At 41.6% G+C, this 18,970-nt stretch overlaps 1 protein-coding gene across 1 annotated transcript in view; it reads left to right on the top strand.

Annotated features, from left to right (window-relative positions):
* Positions 1–18,970, top strand: part of Atp10b (ATPase phospholipid transporting 10B (putative)) — a 239,411-nt gene that overhangs the window by 145,970 nt on the left and 74,471 nt on the right. Inside the window, exon 5 of the mRNA XM_013354123.2 lies at positions 6,159–6,363. Within this exon, the coding sequence (XP_013209577.1) occupies positions 6,159–6,363 (205 nt within the window). The remainder of the gene's footprint in view (positions 1–6,158; positions 6,364–18,970) is intronic.

The raw sequence follows: 18,970 nt of genomic DNA, 5'->3' as shown, positions 1-18,970 counted from the left end.
TTCTCTCTCTCTCTCTCTCTCTCTCTCTCTCTCTCTCTCTCTCTCTCTCTCTCTCTCTCTCCGGTTGGACTCCCAGAGCTCTGCCTGGTGCTTGGCTGTGGATCTCTGCATCTGCTTCCAACAGTTACTGGATGAAGACTCTATAAAGACAGTTAGGGTAGTCACCAATCTGATTACAGGGGAAGGCCAGTTCAGAAACCCTCTCCATTATTGCTAGGAGTCTTAGTTTGGGTCATCCTTGTGGATTCCTGGGAATTTCCCTAAACCAGATTTCTCCCTAAACCCATAATGGCCCCTCTATCAAGATATCTCTCATTGCTCTCCCACTCCATCCCTCCTCCATCTCAACCATGCCATTCCCTCATGTTCTCAGCCCCCAACCCTCCCTCTACTGCCTTTCCACCCTCAGTTTACCCAGGAGATCTCATCTATTTCGCTTTCCCAGGGAGACCCATGCGTCCATCTTAGAGTCCTCCTTGTTACGTAGCTCCTCTGGAGCTGTGATTGTGGTTTAGTTACCCCTTGCTTTACATCTAGTATCCACTTATGAGTGAATATATACAGTGCTTGTCATTCTGGGTCTGGGTTACCTCATTCGGGATGATTTTTTTTCTATTTCCATCCATTTCCCTTCAAATTTCAAGATATCATTTTTTTATAGCTGAGTAATACTCCATTGTGTAAATGTACTACATTTTATGTATCCATTCTTCAGGTGAGGGGCATTTAGGCTGTTTCCAGGTTCTGGTTATTACAAATAACGCTGCTATGAACATTGTTGAGCAAGTGTCCTTGTGGTACGATTGAGCATCCTTTGAGTATATGCCCAAGAATGGTAATGCTGGGTCTTAAGGTAGATTGAGTCCCAATTTTCTGAGAAATTGCCATACGGATTTCCAAAGTGGCTGTATAAGTTTGCACTCCTACTAGCAGTAGATGAATGCTCCCTTACTCCATATCCTCTCCAACATAGACTGTACTCAGTGTTTTTGAACTTAGCTATTCTGACATATGTAAGATGGTATCTCAGAGTCTCTTTGATTTGCATTTCCCTGATAACTAAGGATGTTGAACAATTCCTTAAATGTCTTTTGGCCATTTGAGATTCTTCTGTTGAGAATTCTCTGTTTAGGTCTGTACCCCATTTTTAAATTGGATTATTTAATATCTAGTTTCCTGAGTTCTTTATATATTTTGGAGATTAGTCCTCTGTCAGATGAGGGGTTTGTTAAGATCTTTTTTCCTATTCTGTAGGCTGTTTTTTTTTTTTATTTACTGTGTCCTTTGCCTTACAGAAGATTTGTTGTTTCAGGAGGTGCCATTTATTGATTGTTGCTCTCAGTGTCTGTGCTGCTGGTGTTATATTTAGGAAGTGGCCTCCTGTACAATGCATTCAAGACTACTTCCCATTTTCTCTTCTATCAGGTTCAGTGTAAATGAATTTATGCTGAGGTCTTTGATCTACTTGGACTTGAGTTTTGTGCAGGGTGATAGATATGGATCTATTTACAATCTTTTACATGTTGACATCCAGTTATGCAGCCACCATTTGTGGAAGATGCTTTCTTTTTTGTCCACTATACCATTTTGGCTTCTTTGTCAAAAAACAGGTGTTCATAGGTGTGTGGATAATGTCAGAGTCTTCAGTTTGGTTCCATTGCCCTTGTGTCTGTTTTTGTGCAACTACCAAACTGTCCCAAACACATTTTTGATTCATGGACTCACCTGATTATTCTCAGTGGTCTCTTTCCACCTGGGGCATTCTGGACTTGGTATTTAAGTTTGCTGAAGAACATCGCAGGTCAATTTATCATCTGTTAACAATAAGTCCCATAAGATAGCTTATCCTCCTGACAAGTCTTGTCTTCCCCAGCCCCCACACTTCTTTATGTAGAACCTAGTTACAGGAGAAATGGAGTCTTAAACATTCTCCTCTCATCTCTCCTCCTCTCCCACTTCCACACACCATACACTTGATTAAAAACCTCTCTTGCTGTTTATTTACTTTAAAAAAAAATTTCAAAAGGCCATCTCTCCCAGAAAGCTGTTTAGCACCGCACCACTTAATTTCTCCTCAAGGTAGAATGTGCCAGATGTAGTCTTTGTCCTAAGCCATGAATCTTATTTTTAAGCAGCAGTGAACGTTGCAGGAAACTAAAATAGCCATGATCTCCCAGGTGCCAACTCTCGGAAAAAAGGGACAGGCAAGAGTCTATGCACGCATCCCCCTAGAGCAGCTGCTCCAAGGGGGCCATATTAATGAGGGAATGACTCTAACTGGTGGCTCCTGGCCAGCAGCTGGTCACACCTGAGTGTCACTCAATGGAGAAGCATGCCACTTTTATGCTTCAGCTAAATTCTCCTACTTCTCACCTCCCTTGGCTGAACACCCTTGGGCTAGGCATAGTTGGCTGCTCCTCAGACATGCTGCTGACAGATGAAGTGACGAAGTGTACCCCAGAGCACGGAACAGCCAGAGCAAAGTAGCCAAGTGTGAAATGGAAGTGTCCCTAAAGGTTCAGTAAAATGTGTCTGTCATCTTATAATATAGCTCGGTTAGCTTACTTTAACATAGCATTATAAAATAAAATACTGCTACAAATAAAATTTCTCAACTACTGTACCCAGAAAGGAATGTCCCATGTACCCACGCTAAACTACATTCCCCAAAGTACTTTTTTAAAGAACACTAATAGCACCAGTACTCCAGTCACCTCCCCCACCCCCCAGGGACTCCTGGAGGTAGCATGGACCTGTTGGAGAAGTACAATGTTTCTGGGAACTTGATCCAGAAACCTCCAATGCCTGAGCATCAATTTTCTGAGATTCCTCTTTTCTAGACTTGGGGAAAGATTGAGGGGGTTTGGGGTTTTTGTTTATTGGTCATTGTTGCCTAACCCTAAGCCCCATAAAAAGCATGAAGGAGAAAGATGGGGTTGGCAGAGTAGTGGGAAGGCTGCTTTATGGAGGTAAAGAAGTGAACCCCCAGGAAGAACCATGAATGTCCCTTTCCTATCTGGCTTCATTGGGATCCCAGGAGTACCATAAACAGGCAGAGCATAAGTTTGATGATACCTGTGTCATAATGAAGATTGACAAAGTACCATTCTAGTCCATACATATATTCCTAAATTTACACCCAAAATTAACCTCCCAGGCCTTCCATCTTTCGTCATCCCGCCCTATATCCCATATTTACCAGTAGAGACCTTTATTGGAAAGAGCAGATTTTTTTAATTTATTTATTTATTAAAGATTTCTGTCTCTTCCCTGCCACCGCCTTTCATTTCCCTCCCCCTCCCCCAATTACTTCCCCCCCCCAGCCCAAAGAGCAATCAGGGTTCTCTGCCCTGTGGGAAGTCCAAGGAACCCCCACCTCCATCCAGGTCTAGTAAGTTGAGCATCCAAACTGCCTAGGCTCCCACAAAGCCAGTACGTGCAGTAGGATCAGAAACCCATTGCCATTGATCTTGAGTTCTCAGTAGAATATTAACCTTCATCAGGCGATGAAAGGAGGAAAGAGCAGATTTGTTTCCACTGGTGGAGATGCCTTGACATGGCTTTGCTCTGAATGCAGCAACCCCAACTGGCCTATTTGTCACAACCTTCAGGATGAAGGAGCTCTGAAAATGATGACAATCCAGGTGATACTCAGATTCAAGGGTGTTATCCCCAAACCTGATCTCCCACACCAGGTGGAATAAATGTTGAGGATGTGGCAATCAGCTGATACCCTACAGTCCCAAAGACCAGGAGGAAGGAACGGGAGATGCAAACAAACAGGGGAACAATCCTTGGTTCCTTCAGGCAAGTTTGTTATAATATTTAAGAATCATTTATTTGATGTCTCTATAAATGAATAAAACAGAAGTATAAAGTAAACCTCTCCTTCATTCTGTGAAAGTCTACTTAATCCATCCTTTAGTCTTTAAAGAGCCTTGTACCTGAGCACTTGACAGGCTGTTGAGTTGCCCTAGCTATCTTGGTAGATGACCCTAAATAGACAAATGAACACATTTTAAAATACATCTGTGAAATGGTATAATGAACTAAAGATGGTAGGATTGTCCCTACCATCTTCATTTCTAAGAAGAGATTTGGGGTATAGTGGGTGCTTAGATGTTGATAATCAAAAGTTTTGTGGAAATCTGATACCCACTTTATCACAGAAGAAGGAGATATTAATAAACCTCTACAGAGAGACTGCCCACATTCAGTAGCCATGTGGACATTATTGCCATGGCATAGATAAGGGTCACTGTACCAGGTTCCTAGGGTCATGGAGCATTTCCACAGACCCTGTGGAAGCTTCGAGATGCAAGGCCACTCACCAATCCTGATGTCCCTGATGACCTTATTTACTGATGAGGCCTTCTTCCAGCCTCGCAAATAAAAGGATATTCATTTCAAGCTGGGAGAGTCTTCTATAGGAACCATGTATGACAAAGATGATAGACTTTTAGGAGGTCTTTGCTGAAACTCTCCAGAAAACCCCAAGAAGAGCAGGCATCACTCCCTTTGTCCTCTTCAAGCACTTCCGTTCACATCTTTTAGATGTGGTCTTGCCATGCCCAGGTAGCTCCAGATTCCATGAGAAACAGCAACATGCTCAGAAGGGCTCAACATCTGTGTGGATACAGCACAGATGTAAGCTGTCTCCCCAGGTCTAGGTACACTTAAAGAAGCCAGCTTCAAACCGGCAGGGCTCTGATAAAAAGACCGTATGTTTCAAATCCCATGTTGAAAGAAGACGATTAGAAATACAGTTATAGAAGAGCCCGTGCCTTTAGGATAGGTCTTGAAACTGTATGATCCAAGGAATAACTGAGGGCATCTGGGGCATTAGAAGTGGCTCGGCATGGCCCAAAGACTTTATAGGATCCTGGGGTTGGGGGATACTTTCAAAGAGTTTTCAAAGGTAGAAAACATGAGCATCTGGATTACTTAGAAGAGAAGAATTTGTTAAATACTTGACTGGGTGGAATGAAGACTTTCTGGTATCAGAGCTCTGTGTAAATGGGATGTCCTATTGGGAAGGAGGGAATGGGACAGTTGAGGCTCTAGTAACAGCTGGAGGAACTAGCTGTGGAAGCTGTAGGCTTTGACATCAATCTGTGTATAAGCTTGGGTTTCAGCTTGGGTTTTATAAGACTTGAAAAAAATTTCTAATCTTTAATTTATTTGTGAAATTCATATAATGTCTACACCAATAAATCATCATGTAAGTGAATAAAATATTGACATTAGTACTCAGTGCAATGTAAACATGAAATTGCCAAATTTTGTTGCTACTGCTGTTATCTAAGTTTGATAATTATAAGGGGGAAAGTTTATCATTTCCTCCAAGTTCCTCAGTCCTCGGCTTTTCCAGTTATTGTGGGTCCCAGGCCATCAAAGTCCCTGGTATCGTCTTACTAATCTTATCAATGTGTCTAGGGTTTTTTTCCATTTTATCAATGTTGTCCTATGCATTCTTAATGACCAATATCCTCAGTTTTACTGCCTCTCTTCTCCCCATAATCGAGAACAGCTTTCTCTCTATCTCTGGTCTTTGTACCTTTGCTTTCTTCTGTGATAACTAGCCATGTAATATAATGGCCCAGTTAACTTCACCTTAAAGTATTCTTCCGGCCAGGAAGGAAGGGCTCAGCACAACACCTGGTCAACAGTTGGTTATTGTTTAAAATTCTAAGTAGTCATAGGGACAGACCTTTTACTAATGGGATTTTATAAACCGTGACCAAAAGTAACTTAGGGGAGGGAGAAATGTATTTGACCTATAATACAGGCATTATTGCAAAGGATGTCAAGGCAAGAACTTAAAGTATCACATCCACAATCAAAAGGAGAGAGAAAAATGTGTAGATTCTGGCTTACTCACTCTTTAGTCGGTACTCAAAAAGCCCCCTCTATTCTACTCATATACCGCTCAAGACCCCTATCCAGTGAAGGATGTCACCCACAGTGGGCTGGCTCAACCAATAATCAAGACAATCTCCTATAGACATACACACAAGCCAACCTAATCTATCTAATTCCTCAGTGGAGACTCTTCCCTGGTCATTTTAGATTGTGGCAAGTTGACATCTTTAATAAACCAACACTCCGAGGAATCTTAAAGCTCACTGAGACCCCTGTCTTCTTTGCACCCACCTTAGAAAAGAGCAGAGCTACATGCCAAAGCGCTGGCAGGATGTGCGTGTGGGAGACTTTGTTCAGATGCGGTGTAATGAGATCGTCCCGGCAGACATCCTTCTCCTCTTCTCCTCGGACCCCAGTGGGGTCTGTCACCTGGAAACTGCCAACTTGGATGGAGAGACCAACCTCAAACAGAGGCGTGTTGTGAAGGGCTTCTCACAGCAGGTAAGGTGCTTTCTACACGATCTTACATAGTGAGGTCAGAGGCAAGAAGCCAGCTCATCTCCTAGAAAGCTGAACTTAACACTACAAGGAAGAGAGATGAAGGTAGCAGTGTAACAGGAGAACCCAGCTACTTGTTGGGGTTCTTGTTTTGTTTGGTTTTTACAGCCGGTTAGTCCCCAAAGAAAATCACACAGAGGTCTACATCTGTGTGGCCCATTAGCTCAAGCTTCTTACTAGCTCTTCTAACTTATATTAACCCACTATTCTTATCTATGTTAGCCACATGGCTCAGTATCTTTTTCAGCAGGGCAGGTCACATCCTGCTTCTTTGGTGTCTGGACAGGACAGCAGAGGAAGCTTCCTTCTTTCCAGAATACTCCTGTTCTCATTGTCCCGCCTCTTTTTTCTGTCACATTGTCCCACCTATACTTCCTGCCTGGATACTGGCCAATCAGCGTTTATTTAAAACATAATTGACAGAATACAATTGTCCCACACCATTTTCCCCACATTGGGCACCAGATGAAGGCGTAAGTTACAAAACAATCCCACACCATAGCAGGTGCCTCTTTAGAAGCTGATTCCTCCCAGCAACCCTCTAGGTAGCTATCATGCTCATGAGGACACTGAGGCCAAAAAAGTCTGTAACTTGATGAAGGCCTGAGTTCATAAGTGATGACTAAGCTCATCCACGTGGAGAACGGACCTTGTATTCAAAACTAAGTCCTACCGCTGTTCAGCTATGAAGGCAGCCAACTCTCTCCTCTGTGCTCAGCCTGCTCATTCTGCCCAGCTCAGATCTGAGCATGAATCCTCAATATTCTTTTGGTTCCTTCTCAACCACAGCAAGATAATAGTAGTTATTTTTTTCATGTGCTAGTGTGTGTGTGTGTGTGTGTGTGTGTGTGTGTGTGTGTGTACAGACATCTGTGTATAACATCAGGTCTGTCCTCAAAAACCGTCCACCTGTTTATTGAAACAGGGTCTCTCATGGGTCTAGAGCTGAGTAGGCTATGCAAGCTGGCCAGCAAGCTCCAGGAAACCACGTGACTCTACCTCTCCCCTGCTCGGATTGCAAGCACATATCATGCTCAGCTTCTTTTTTTAAAGTGAGTTCTGAGGCTCGAACTCAAGTCCTCATGCTTACACAGCAAGTGCTTAACCAACTAAGCTATCTCCCAGTCCCCAGTTTTCCCTTTTGTGTACTTTATTGACACTGATAATCTCCTAGGTCAAAGAGCCCTCACTGGCACTTTTGTTATTTCTTTGCAATTAACATCAGCAGTACTGGAGGGTAGAAGAAAGGCAGATAGTTTGGGGGTGACCAAATTCGACTCTAGGTTTTGACAGAACTGGATTTAGCTATTAAGTTTTGTCAAATATAAGCTGTTTTACACAAGTTATCACCCTCTCACATCTTAGTTCCTTTACCAGGAAAACATAGGCAAAAATAATACCTTTTCTCTAGAGTAGCTCTAAATACTAAATGGTATAGACCTGGGTTACTTGGCATGAACATCACACTGAAAGAGACTGCTAAATAGTTACTACTATTATCAATGATTTTAATAAACAGTTTGTGGGCTAATTGGGTATGATATTCCGGTTTTCTATTAAAATTCTCCTTATGGGATTTGATCTCCAAACTGGCACCTTTCTCTAATGATGGAAAAAGAGAATTACATCACTTTTTATTCTGCCAGCTTTTGGCTAAGAAGAAATTAAATAAGTCAGGGGATTAGGCATGAAGAAAGCAAATGTCCCATTCCTCTGAGGGTCTCACAAGCTGCAGTTCTATGATACACACCATTTCTCAAGACGAATCAGAGTGTTCTGCCTCAGCTTGCTTCCTCCACAGGACCTGATGAGCAGTTCTCAAAAATGCTCCCTATGTCATTGACAGTCGCCCTAAGTCTGGTTTCTCTCCACTTGCGGCCAGAACTGACAACAGTTGTCCCTTAGCTTTGCTGTGAGCATGAACTGGAAAAAAGGAAAGCAAGGAGTAAAACAAGGGCTTGGTGAGCACTACACACACAACAGGTGGTCTCGGTGGTCATCAGAACTGGACCCCACCTTCACCACGCTTGCTGCGGGGACCACAGCTCTTGGCCTCTTGCTCTCTGAACCCCATTGGTCTGGCTTGGCCTCTTGAGTTTCACTTTCCTTGGCTTCTCCCTCCCCCATTCACTGAATCACATTAGGGTTTAGGAAGAGGAAGACAGCAGTCTAGTGTACAGTCACAAAGTCCTTCAGGATAGGCAGGAACAATCTAGATGTGGATGTGAGGCCCTGTGACCTACCTCGTTGATCAGAAACCTGTCTAGCCAAAGCTTACAGTAAGAATTCCACATCACACACTCACGCCGTGTGCACAGGTGAGTCTGACACTCACGCCGTGTGCACAGGTGAGTCTGACACTCACGCCGTGCACACAGGTGAGTCTGACACTCACGCCGTGCACACAGGTGAGTCTGACACCTTAGTCTGGACACGGGCAAGGGTGTCTTAGACTTGGTCTTTGATTCCATTCCTCTTTTTTTAAGTTATATCTGGAAATAATAAACTTCTGTCTGAGTAAACAGCTCTGCTTTAACTTTTCTGACTTCAGCATCTTCTTCCACTTTGAAATCTTGTTTCTTCCTCTCTTATTTCAAAGCTGTTGAACTTCAGCCATTGACATCTCTTCTTCCTTTGGCCTCAGCTCCTGACCGTTTCTAGGATATCAAGCAGATACTCTGGGATTTCACTAAAGTGTAGCTGCGTGAAAGAGTCCTTCATACTCCAGCACCTCAACCATTCCATTCGATAAACATTTCTAATTCCCACCCTGAATTTTCACTGGGTACTTGGCATTTCTTAAAAAGGTAAATTCATACATGAAAGGAAGGCAATTTATTGACTTGGCTTCCAGAGCCCATTGTCCTTGTCCTGATTTCCCCTTGCTCAAGAGCATTTGGGATCCACTAACAGTAATAATAAGCTTGAGTCCACAGTTAGAACTTCGCATGATTAACTCATCCTCACAACAGCCTAATGGATGGACACCATCATTGTCCTCCTTTTACCAATAAGGAAACCAGGGCATAGATAAGTCACATCTTTCACCCATAGCAGTAGAGTTGGAACCAGAATTCAAACCTTCATTTGTCCTTAAAGTCCATGGTAGCTCACCTTCCTGGCCCTTGGCTGTTACCTTGCATTTACGCAGGGCTGCAGACAGAAAAGCACTTATTTATCATTTACAGATTCCTTCCAGACATAAGTAGCAGGTTGCTAGAAGAATAAAGCAGTGGGATTAAAGGATTAAATCCCAGCCCCCTCTCTGGACAGGGGGAGCCTTGGCTGCTCTCTGCTCCGTTTCTTCCTATCTTTAATGCATAAATTTTCTTGGATATGCACAGAATTTACTATTAGCTAATGCCGTCCCACAGAGTTTCCCCCAATGTACTGAACAAAGATATGGATGAGAGTTGCAAGAAAGGAGAACACTGTAAAGATAAATGAGATCAGAAGATAACAGGCTACATGTTTTAAATACTTCCCTGTCAGATTTCTCTGATCCTTTAATAAGCCACAAGGAGGAGAAGGAGCGAGTCGTTTTTATTTATTTAAGAACGGAATCCTTTATTCCAAGAAACAGAGCCCAGAACTGCCATTAGAAGGGTGAGATCATGCTTAGAGATTTGCTGCAGACACATAATGGGTACTCAGACTGGGACATCGCTGTCCTTCTCCATTGCCACAGTGGAACAATGACTTACAGGACCCGCGCATGCATAACTTGAAAACGGCCCCCCAAAATGTCTTGATATAAACTCACTGACACCTTCCTGAAAATGGAACAAAGGAAAGGCACCATTCCAGTCTGGCAGTCAGGGGTAGGTGGGAGAGACACCTGCCAATTGCCATGAATCCATGTGCTTCTTCCTGCGTGGCCACACTTCTGAATACATTTTCCTTTGAGCCCATATATCCACTCTGTGCGGAGGGCTTCACTATCCCCATCAGAGAGCACAAGAAAGGCAGATCTCACTTTCATCTCAGAAGATTTTGAATGCCTCCTTATATGATTTGTGTAGGAACCTGGTGTTTTGAATAATGAGTATTGGTGGCTTTTGTTAGTTTTCTCTTTAAACTTCTATAATTCATAAGACCCTTAGTCTCCCCAAAGGACTTTTACTTACCTCAGAAATTGTTATAAGTACCCACTTCACATAATATTTTCATTGCCCTGAAATGGTGAGAGACTGAAGGTGGCTTCTTTAGGTAAGGATTTCCAGAGACAAACTATGCCCAATATTGTCCCAAGATCTTGGCTCGTGGTCAAGTCAAACTAACAAGCTAGTACCCCATAGACACCATCCTCATGAGGGTCCTATGTTAAGTCCCTAAGAGCATTTTTCAGAATCAATACATATTAGTGTTTCTATGAAACTTTGTGGAAGGGGACATTATTCTAGATTTGTACAGACATGATCCTGACAGGGCAAGGCGATCATTCTCCTGACTCAAGTAGTTTCTCCTTCTCCTTCCACAAGTGGAATTCCTAACATCTGGAGCCTCTAATAAGTGTCTGCTTTTCAGGACACTGTGGGGCCCAGAGTTGGTGTCCAAATCCTTTATCTCAGAACTAAAATTAGGCCAAAGCCATTATATTTTTAACTGGAATCTTCCTAGGGAGCTATTTTTGAATTCATAAAATCATTGACCTAGTTTTGAAATAATAAGTCCCATATCACATTGCCAAGGAAGAGTTGGAAGCAAACAGTCCAATGTTATTATTATATTGAGTCCTATGCCCAGCAGCCAAAAGGACTTGACCAGGGAGTAAACTTGCTCACTTACTTGTGACATTCTAAATTGTGAAGCCTCTGAAAATGACTATCTGTGCCTCTTATTTTGATAAATATAAAAGTTACTAAAGCGGAAGGAGCAGAAATGAAGTCTTCTAATCAATACTCTAGATAAAATATGTTCTTGGATGTCTGTTATCTGAATGATTGAAACCTAAGTGCTACCAAAGCATGTATCCAACCATTTTCCTGTATCAGGCATATGCTAAGCTAAGCCCAACTGCGGACTGGCCATTTCAGCTTCTAAGAGCTACTCAGCAATAGGAAACTAAAGTGATTTTAACAAGAGTCGCTGACAGTTCACGTTCATATTGAACTTTGAAAAGTGGTGTCCTAGGGCAACACTGATTAATAATTGCATTTTGAACTCTTTGCTGATCCTCCCTTTTAACTACTATAGGCTCCACCCCACCAAAAGTTATTGCTTCAAAACCTCTGCTAAGTTAGGAACAATCATTGCTTCTCTGCAGAAGAAGTACTGATTTTAGCATATTTTGAAACAAGACCACTCTCTTATAAATGAGTTGTGGTCCAGTAAGGGCAAAAGTCTCATCATCTAAAAATCTCAAGCACAACAATAGACTGTCCCCGCTCTTTCAACCTTGTCTATCCTGAGAACCAGGGAAAAATCTGCTTTCCTAGTAGATATGAAATTTGGTGATGAGTCCTGCCTGTGACAAGTTGTTCAAAGTTTCTATCAAGAATATTTAGTGCTTTCTAGTTTATCCCTGATAAATTGTGGTTACATTTCTTGGATCATTTAATATATGAATTATTTAGTAATATATAATACTATATGACACCAATGTGTAACAAATCAAGCTTGTGCTGTGGACAATGAGTTGTCTTCTAAGTGTTTTGTGCCTATTATATCATGTTGTTTCTCACAAAACCCTATGAAGTATTTCTATGATCCCCATAAAAAGTGAAGTAGTAACAGCTCTATTATCCTGCCAGTGGGGGACTAAACTCACCTTAAACTCAGGCAGACTTTTCCTTTCTGACTTTTCTTGGGGAAATTTTCAAGTATATAGAAACTAAGAATGGGATGATAGATGTTTCTGTACCCGTCATCTATTTTAAACAAGCGACACAGAATTAAACCTGGTCATCATCTATTCTCCCTCCTTCTTTGGCTCTGAAAAAATATTTTTAAGGAAATCATCAACATCTTAGTGTTTCTCCTGCAAATATCTAATATCTATCTCAGAATGCTAAGTTCTTCAAGCACACCATTCCATTATCAAGCCTGAAAAACAACAATAATTCTTTCGTATTAACTTTCTAGTTAGTGGTCTTGACTGTTCACCAGTGTGTTTGTTTGAATCAGGCCAAATATTGACGTTAATGTCTTACATTTCTTCTACTTCAGAGTTTCCCATTTAGCTCTTTTCTTTCCTTTCACAGTTGGTATCAAGTTGTTTAATAAGCAAACTTATTTATTGTACAAAAATCCCCATAACCTGGATTTTTATTTATTTATTAAAGATTTCTGTCTCTTCCCCGCCACCGTCTCCCATTTCCCTCGCTCTCCCCCAATCAAGTCCCCCTCCCTTGTCAGCTCAAAGAGCAATCAGGGTTCCCTGCCCTGTGGGAAGTCCAAGGACCCCCCACCTCCATCCAGGTCTAGTAAGGTGAGCAACCAAACTGCCTAGGCTCCCACAAAGCCAGTGCGTGCAGTAGGATCAGAAACCCATTGCCATTGTTCTTGAGTTCTCAGTAGTCCTCATTGTCCGCTATGTTCAGAGAGTCCAGTTTTATCCCAGGCTTTTCCAGACCCAGGCCAGCTGGCCTTGGTGAGTTCCCAGTAGAACATCCCCATTGTCTCAGTGTGTGGGTGCACCCCTCGCGGTCCTGAGTTCCTTGCTCGTGCTCTCTCTCCTTCTGCTCCTGATTTGGACCTTGAGATTTCTGTCCGGTGCTCCAATGTGAGTCTCTGTCTCTGTCTCCTTTCATCACCTGATGAAGGTTAATATTCATGAGGATGCCTATATATTTTTCTTTGGGTTCTCCTTCTTATTTAGCTTCTCTAGGATCACTAATTATAGGCTCAATGTCCTTTATTTATGGCTAGAAACCAAATATGAGTGAGTACATCCCATATTCCTCTTTTTGGGTCTGGCTTACCTCACTCAGGATAGTGTTTTCTATTTCCATCCATTTGTATGCAAAATTCAAGAAGTCCTTGTTTTTTACTGCTGAGTAGTACTCTAATATGTATATATTAAATACTTTCTTCATCCATTCTTGCATTGAAGGGCATCTAGGTTGCTTCCAGGTTCTGGCTATTACAAACAATGGTTTTATTGTGTCTTTGTGGTATCATTAACACATTCCCCTTTCTTGTATATTCTATAAATTGGAAATTTGATCCAGCACCTAAATCAGATTAGAATGGACTATGCATTTGAGAATGGGATTCATAAGAAACAAGATATAGCTGTTGTTTTTCTATTGCAATGTTAAAATGGTGAGCAAAAGCAACATAAGAAAGAATTTCATTTTGACTCACAGTTCCAAAGGGATGGAGTCCATTATGGCAAAAAGGGATAGCATAGGGAAAGAGCAAGAAACTAGATTATCACTTTTCAGCCCCACAGAGGAAGTAGAAAAGTAAAACAAGACGTTGTACAGGTCTTTAAACCCTCCAAGCCCACCCCAGTGATATCCTTTATCGAGCAAGGCTGCACTGCCTAAAGGCTCCAGAAACTCTCCAAACAACCAACTTGGGTACCAAGTGTTCAAATTCACCAACCAGGTAAAATATTTCTTATTCACCCACCACATGCAGTATATGAACATCTCACATAAGATGGTTGTCTTTTCCGCTCCGTTGATGGTGATGATTGGTTAGATCCATAAATTCAGTGGGATTTTTAAAGTGCTGATTTTCTGATTTAATTCCTTTCATGGAGCATTTGATTTTTTTTCTGAGATGTCTTCTGTCCAGGAAGTGCAGAAGGAGTTATTATTCACATTCATTTACCAGTTTTCAAAACAATTTTTCTTCAGCATCTTTCAAATATGTCTAGTGAGTTTAAGGTTTTCTGCTTTAGAGTCAATGGGATTGCAAAGATTTAAACAGGAATGGCATGTGTTAAATCTATGCAGTTTTTGTCTTTATTGATGGTTCATCTTTAGCCAGTGAAAAGTTCTGCAGAAGCATCTCCTGCGTTCCCTGACATGGCCTCAATAGCCTCTGGTAGATCTGGTTCTTCTCCATGTGAACTTGTATTTAAAAAGTACAATAAGTACTTGCTGGAGGTGCTTATGCCTTCTGGGGTCATTACTTCTGTGCAGTTACAGAGATAGAACTGAGGCTCTTAAAAACACTAAAATCAGCCTTTGTGCTGATAATGCTATTAAATTCAGGACTCGAAATTTTAACTGGACCTCATCTCCACAAAATATATAGATCTCCCTGCCACTTCAAACAAAGACCTTACCCACTGTGTTGACCAGTCTCCTTCATGAGCAGTCACAGAAACCTTCTCTTCTAGAAAAACAAGGCATTGAAAATATTTTAGAGATAAGGAAGCAATGTCAGAGACTGAATTTTAGTAAAGCTTAACTACTTAATATAGATAGTCTTTAGTCCGAATTAAAACTCAGCTCTTGTGTACCTGACTGCTTCCCACAGTGCTAAATTCTATATGCTTTTAGTTGTAGTTTTTACTTCTTAATTGGCTATAACTTTCCTGTACGTGAAAATACCCAAGTTGTATACGTTATAATTACTTACAATAGTAATGATAATTTAAAGACAGAACAACCCAAAGACAACCAATTCTTTTTGTCTTTTACTTAGATTTTATGAATTGCTGGTCTCTTTTTATAGTAGGCTGTCTCCTATACTTTTCCCCCGGGGCACAAAAATGTATACATGCATACAGATATATACATACACATAGATACATAGAAGCATATGTATACATATGTACAAATATACGCAGAAAGAGAGACAGTCAAACACAGAGACAAAACAAACATAAATTGTAGTAATAGGAGTGGCGGGGCTGCGTCCCCAGCACCCCGCTGCCCTCAAGGCTAGTTTTACCTGAAATAATTACACGGACACTGTATTCTTTTAATCACTGCTTGTCCCATTTCTATCTAGCCTCTTCTAGGCTAACTCTCGCACCTGGTCTAGCCCATTTCTTATAATCTGTGTAGCACAGCTGGGTGCGCTTACCGGGAAGATTCTAGCCTACGTCCATCCTGGGTCGGAGCTTCATCGCGTGTGCCTCAGAGAGCAGAGCTCTCGCCTTTGCCCGCAAGAGTGGAGCATCGTGTCTCTCTGAGGCATCTGCCCCGGAGAGGAGAGCTGTCGAGTCTCACCTCACTTCCTCTTCTGCCCAGCATTCTGCTCTGTTTACTCCTCCCACCTTATGTTTTAACCTATCAGGGCAAGCAGCTTCCTTATTTAATTAACCAATGACCTTCCTCCATCAATAAATGCATAACAACACACATGGATACATTTATACAGATAAATATCCATGGATCTCTATAGACACACATAGATCCATGCACAAACACACATGCTTATGTCTATACAGTCACACGTGCACAACTTGGACATTGGATTCCATCTTTCCAGTGTTAGCATTATTTACATACAACTACTTAAAAGCCCTTTTCCATTTAAATCTCTTCAGGACCTGCTCTGCCAGGTTATGTGAAAGATATAATCACACTAAGGTATTAATGGATGATAACATAAAGATTTTCTCCATTCCACTATCTCCAAATCTCAGGATAATATATTTATATTTAAATATTGGCCTACACCACCTTAACCAGTTTTTTAAAAAAAAGTGTATATTTCAAGTCAATATGGAGAATATTTCTTGTCTCACATGATAACCATACCTATCTATCATGTGGATTAGTCAAAAATCTTAATTGCAGGATGTGTCAGGCAAGTAAATGCTGCACAAATATCCTTAATGATGCAAATTCAATCTCCAGCACCCGTGTTTAAAAATAAAAGGTGGTATGAGCCTGTAGTCCCAGCACTGGTCAGGCAGAGGCAGAAATATTCCCAGAGCATGTCAATCTGGCCTACACACACACACACACACACACACACACACACACACAATTGGTTGCATATGACAAAATACTGACTGAAGATACTTTGCCAAAAATGAAAATTATTTGAAAAAGACAAAGTGAGAGGTGAATGAGCCTTAGGCCTTGTGGTACCAGGAAGTCAGAATCCATGAGGATAAGCCCCACCTCTTGTTTTTCCATCTTTGATCCTACCTGCCATTTGATTCCCAGAGAGAAGTAATTAATCTTCTCCTATATCAAGAAAGCATCCCAGGGAAATAGACTGATCACTTATTCCTAGACCAGTCAACTATGGCCAGAGAGGTAGGGTCCTCTGAGTGGCGTCCTCTACCTGAAAGTCATGAGCAGAACTGATCTATGGAGAAAGGTTTCTGAGCAACAAAGTAGTGAATATCAGTCACACCCATTACAAACCCTGACCATAAAATCCTAGATTACACACAACCGAGACTGCTCACCATATTGGGGAGGGACTGGATGTCCTCTGCCTTTCTCCTGTAGCCCCCCCATGTTTGTCCCTTTCCCAAAGCCTACTGTCTTAGCTCATCTTCCTTCCTAGCACTGAGTAGAAGGCAGCAAGCAGTTACTCACTCTTCTCTGGGCTCCTGTAGACCTCATTGCATCCCATTCTTCGCCATTGTCTTCCAGTTAATCAATTCACTTTCTAATCCAATGTTGCTGGGTGTCTAACCACTGCTGGGTGCCAGGCTTGGAATTTCATTGCCACTGTTTATCAGCAGCAGTGACACATCACAGTTGTATCTTCTGTGAACAGCTCAATGCAGCTTCTCAAGTTGGGATTTATGTCCTGTTCTTTATGACCTCCTTTGCCAAAAGCACTGGGGTTTTGTGTTGTCTTCTTGTGCTTTTGTTATCCAAAGCAAGACAGTTTTGTACAGAAAGGGTTTGCAGTGAATCTTCCCATGAGACATCTCTGCCCATCTGACAGCAGCTGTCTGTAGTTTATGCCTTATGTCACTCGCTCATTTGTTTGGTCACTGAGTGTAGATGGAAGATCTTCTCTGTGGGTATGCAATAATATATTCCTGGGGGTAGAGGAGGAAATAAGCCTGAGGCAGGGGATGGGCTCGGCCTGCGTGCTCTAATTGAGAATTAACGAATGAATGACACAGTCCTTGAAAAGCAACTCTGCTAATAACTCCTTTTGGAAATGATCACGGAGACAAAATCCTTCTTTTCCCAGTATTTCTTTAGAACGTCAAGCCAACACTTTATTAGGAAAATGTTACAGTGAAACTTCAAACTTTATCAGTCTCAAATTAAAAAAAAAAAACAATATTCATCCCTTGAAAAGGGGAAACTCAGTCTACAAGGGTCAGCATCCCATTTACACGGGCTTCCAGGACAAGCCACATTCTTGTGTTTGACAGTGGCTGGCAGGAAGGCTGTCCGGGGTGACTGGGGCTGTGGACTAGCTCCTCCTCCAGAGACAGAGGAAACTGATTGCTCTCGCTCTTGTGATTATCTTTTTTTTTTTTTTTTTTTTTTTTGGTTTTTCGAGACAGGGTTTCTCTGCGGCTTTGGAGCCTGTCTTGTGATTATCTTGAAAAGGATTCTCACCAACCAGGAACTGGAAAGGTTGTCATGAGCCAGTAACTTTCAATCACTTAGGATAGGATTCTCAGAAATTGAGAGTTCTTTCTTTGCATTCCAGGAAGAGACCTCAGCCATTTAGCTCAGCAGCTAACACATAGCAAACATTTCTTATCACACTTTAGATATCAAGTAAAGCATGTTTTTTTCCTCAAAACAATGAGTAAAAGGGAAGAAAAAGACCTTTTTCAAGTCTAAAGCATTTCCTTACACTGCTTCCTTGGTTAGTGTGGTGTTCTGCCCGTCTTTTTTTTTTTTAATAGGGAAAAGAGTTTATTGCAAGTTCACAGTTTCAAAGGGCAGTCCATGACCAACATGGCAGCAGGCAGGTACGACATGATGCTAGAGAGGCCGCTAAAGTCTTATATCCTCATCTGTGTGTAGGAAGAAAAGGGAGAACTATCTAGGAATGATACAGACTTTTGAAACCTCAAAGGCCACCTCTCATGACACACTCCTCCAACAAGGCCATACCTCCTAATTCTTCCAAACAGTTCCACCCACTGGGGACCAAACATTAAAATACATGAGCCTATTGGGGCATTCTTATCCAAACTGTCATGCCTACTGTAACAAAAAAGAGTTTCAAAAATATATGTTTATTCTTCATCCAGTATGATTATTATTGTAGGAGTTAATTTAGGGGTATTTTGTACTATTTTTTATTTATTTTTGTTTCTTCACTGTAGGTTTTATTTCCTTCTTGAGAAACATTCTTTTATAGTAACATTCAACAAAAAAAGGCATTCAGTATGATGAATTTTGAAAAACCACTATAAAAACAGTATACAGGACACTTCAATACCCTAAAACTTTCCTCTTGTCATTTTTCTGCCAACTCCCTACCCACCGTTCTCAGAGTCTTCCCGTCTTTTAACCCCTCCTTAATGTGGTCCATTGACCAGTCTATAGAGAGGCGTCCCTGCTCCTGCTTTGCCCTGCTAACCCCAGGTCTAGCAGTCTTCAGAGTGGCCCCATGCCTGAGCATCATGGAGGAAAGGACTCAACAGTCAGAAAGCATAGTGATGACTGGTCCCACTCTGTTTTCTTTTTTTTTTTTTTTT

Source organism: Microtus ochrogaster, unplaced genomic scaffold, assembly GCF_000317375.1.
Source record: "Microtus ochrogaster isolate Prairie Vole_2 unplaced genomic scaffold, MicOch1.0 UNK30, whole genome shotgun sequence".
Classification (NCBI taxonomy): Eukaryota; Metazoa; Chordata; class Mammalia; order Rodentia; family Cricetidae; genus Microtus; species Microtus ochrogaster.
The sequence above is the reverse complement of the archived record's forward strand: the minus strand, read 5'-3'. Positions and strand labels throughout refer to the sequence as shown.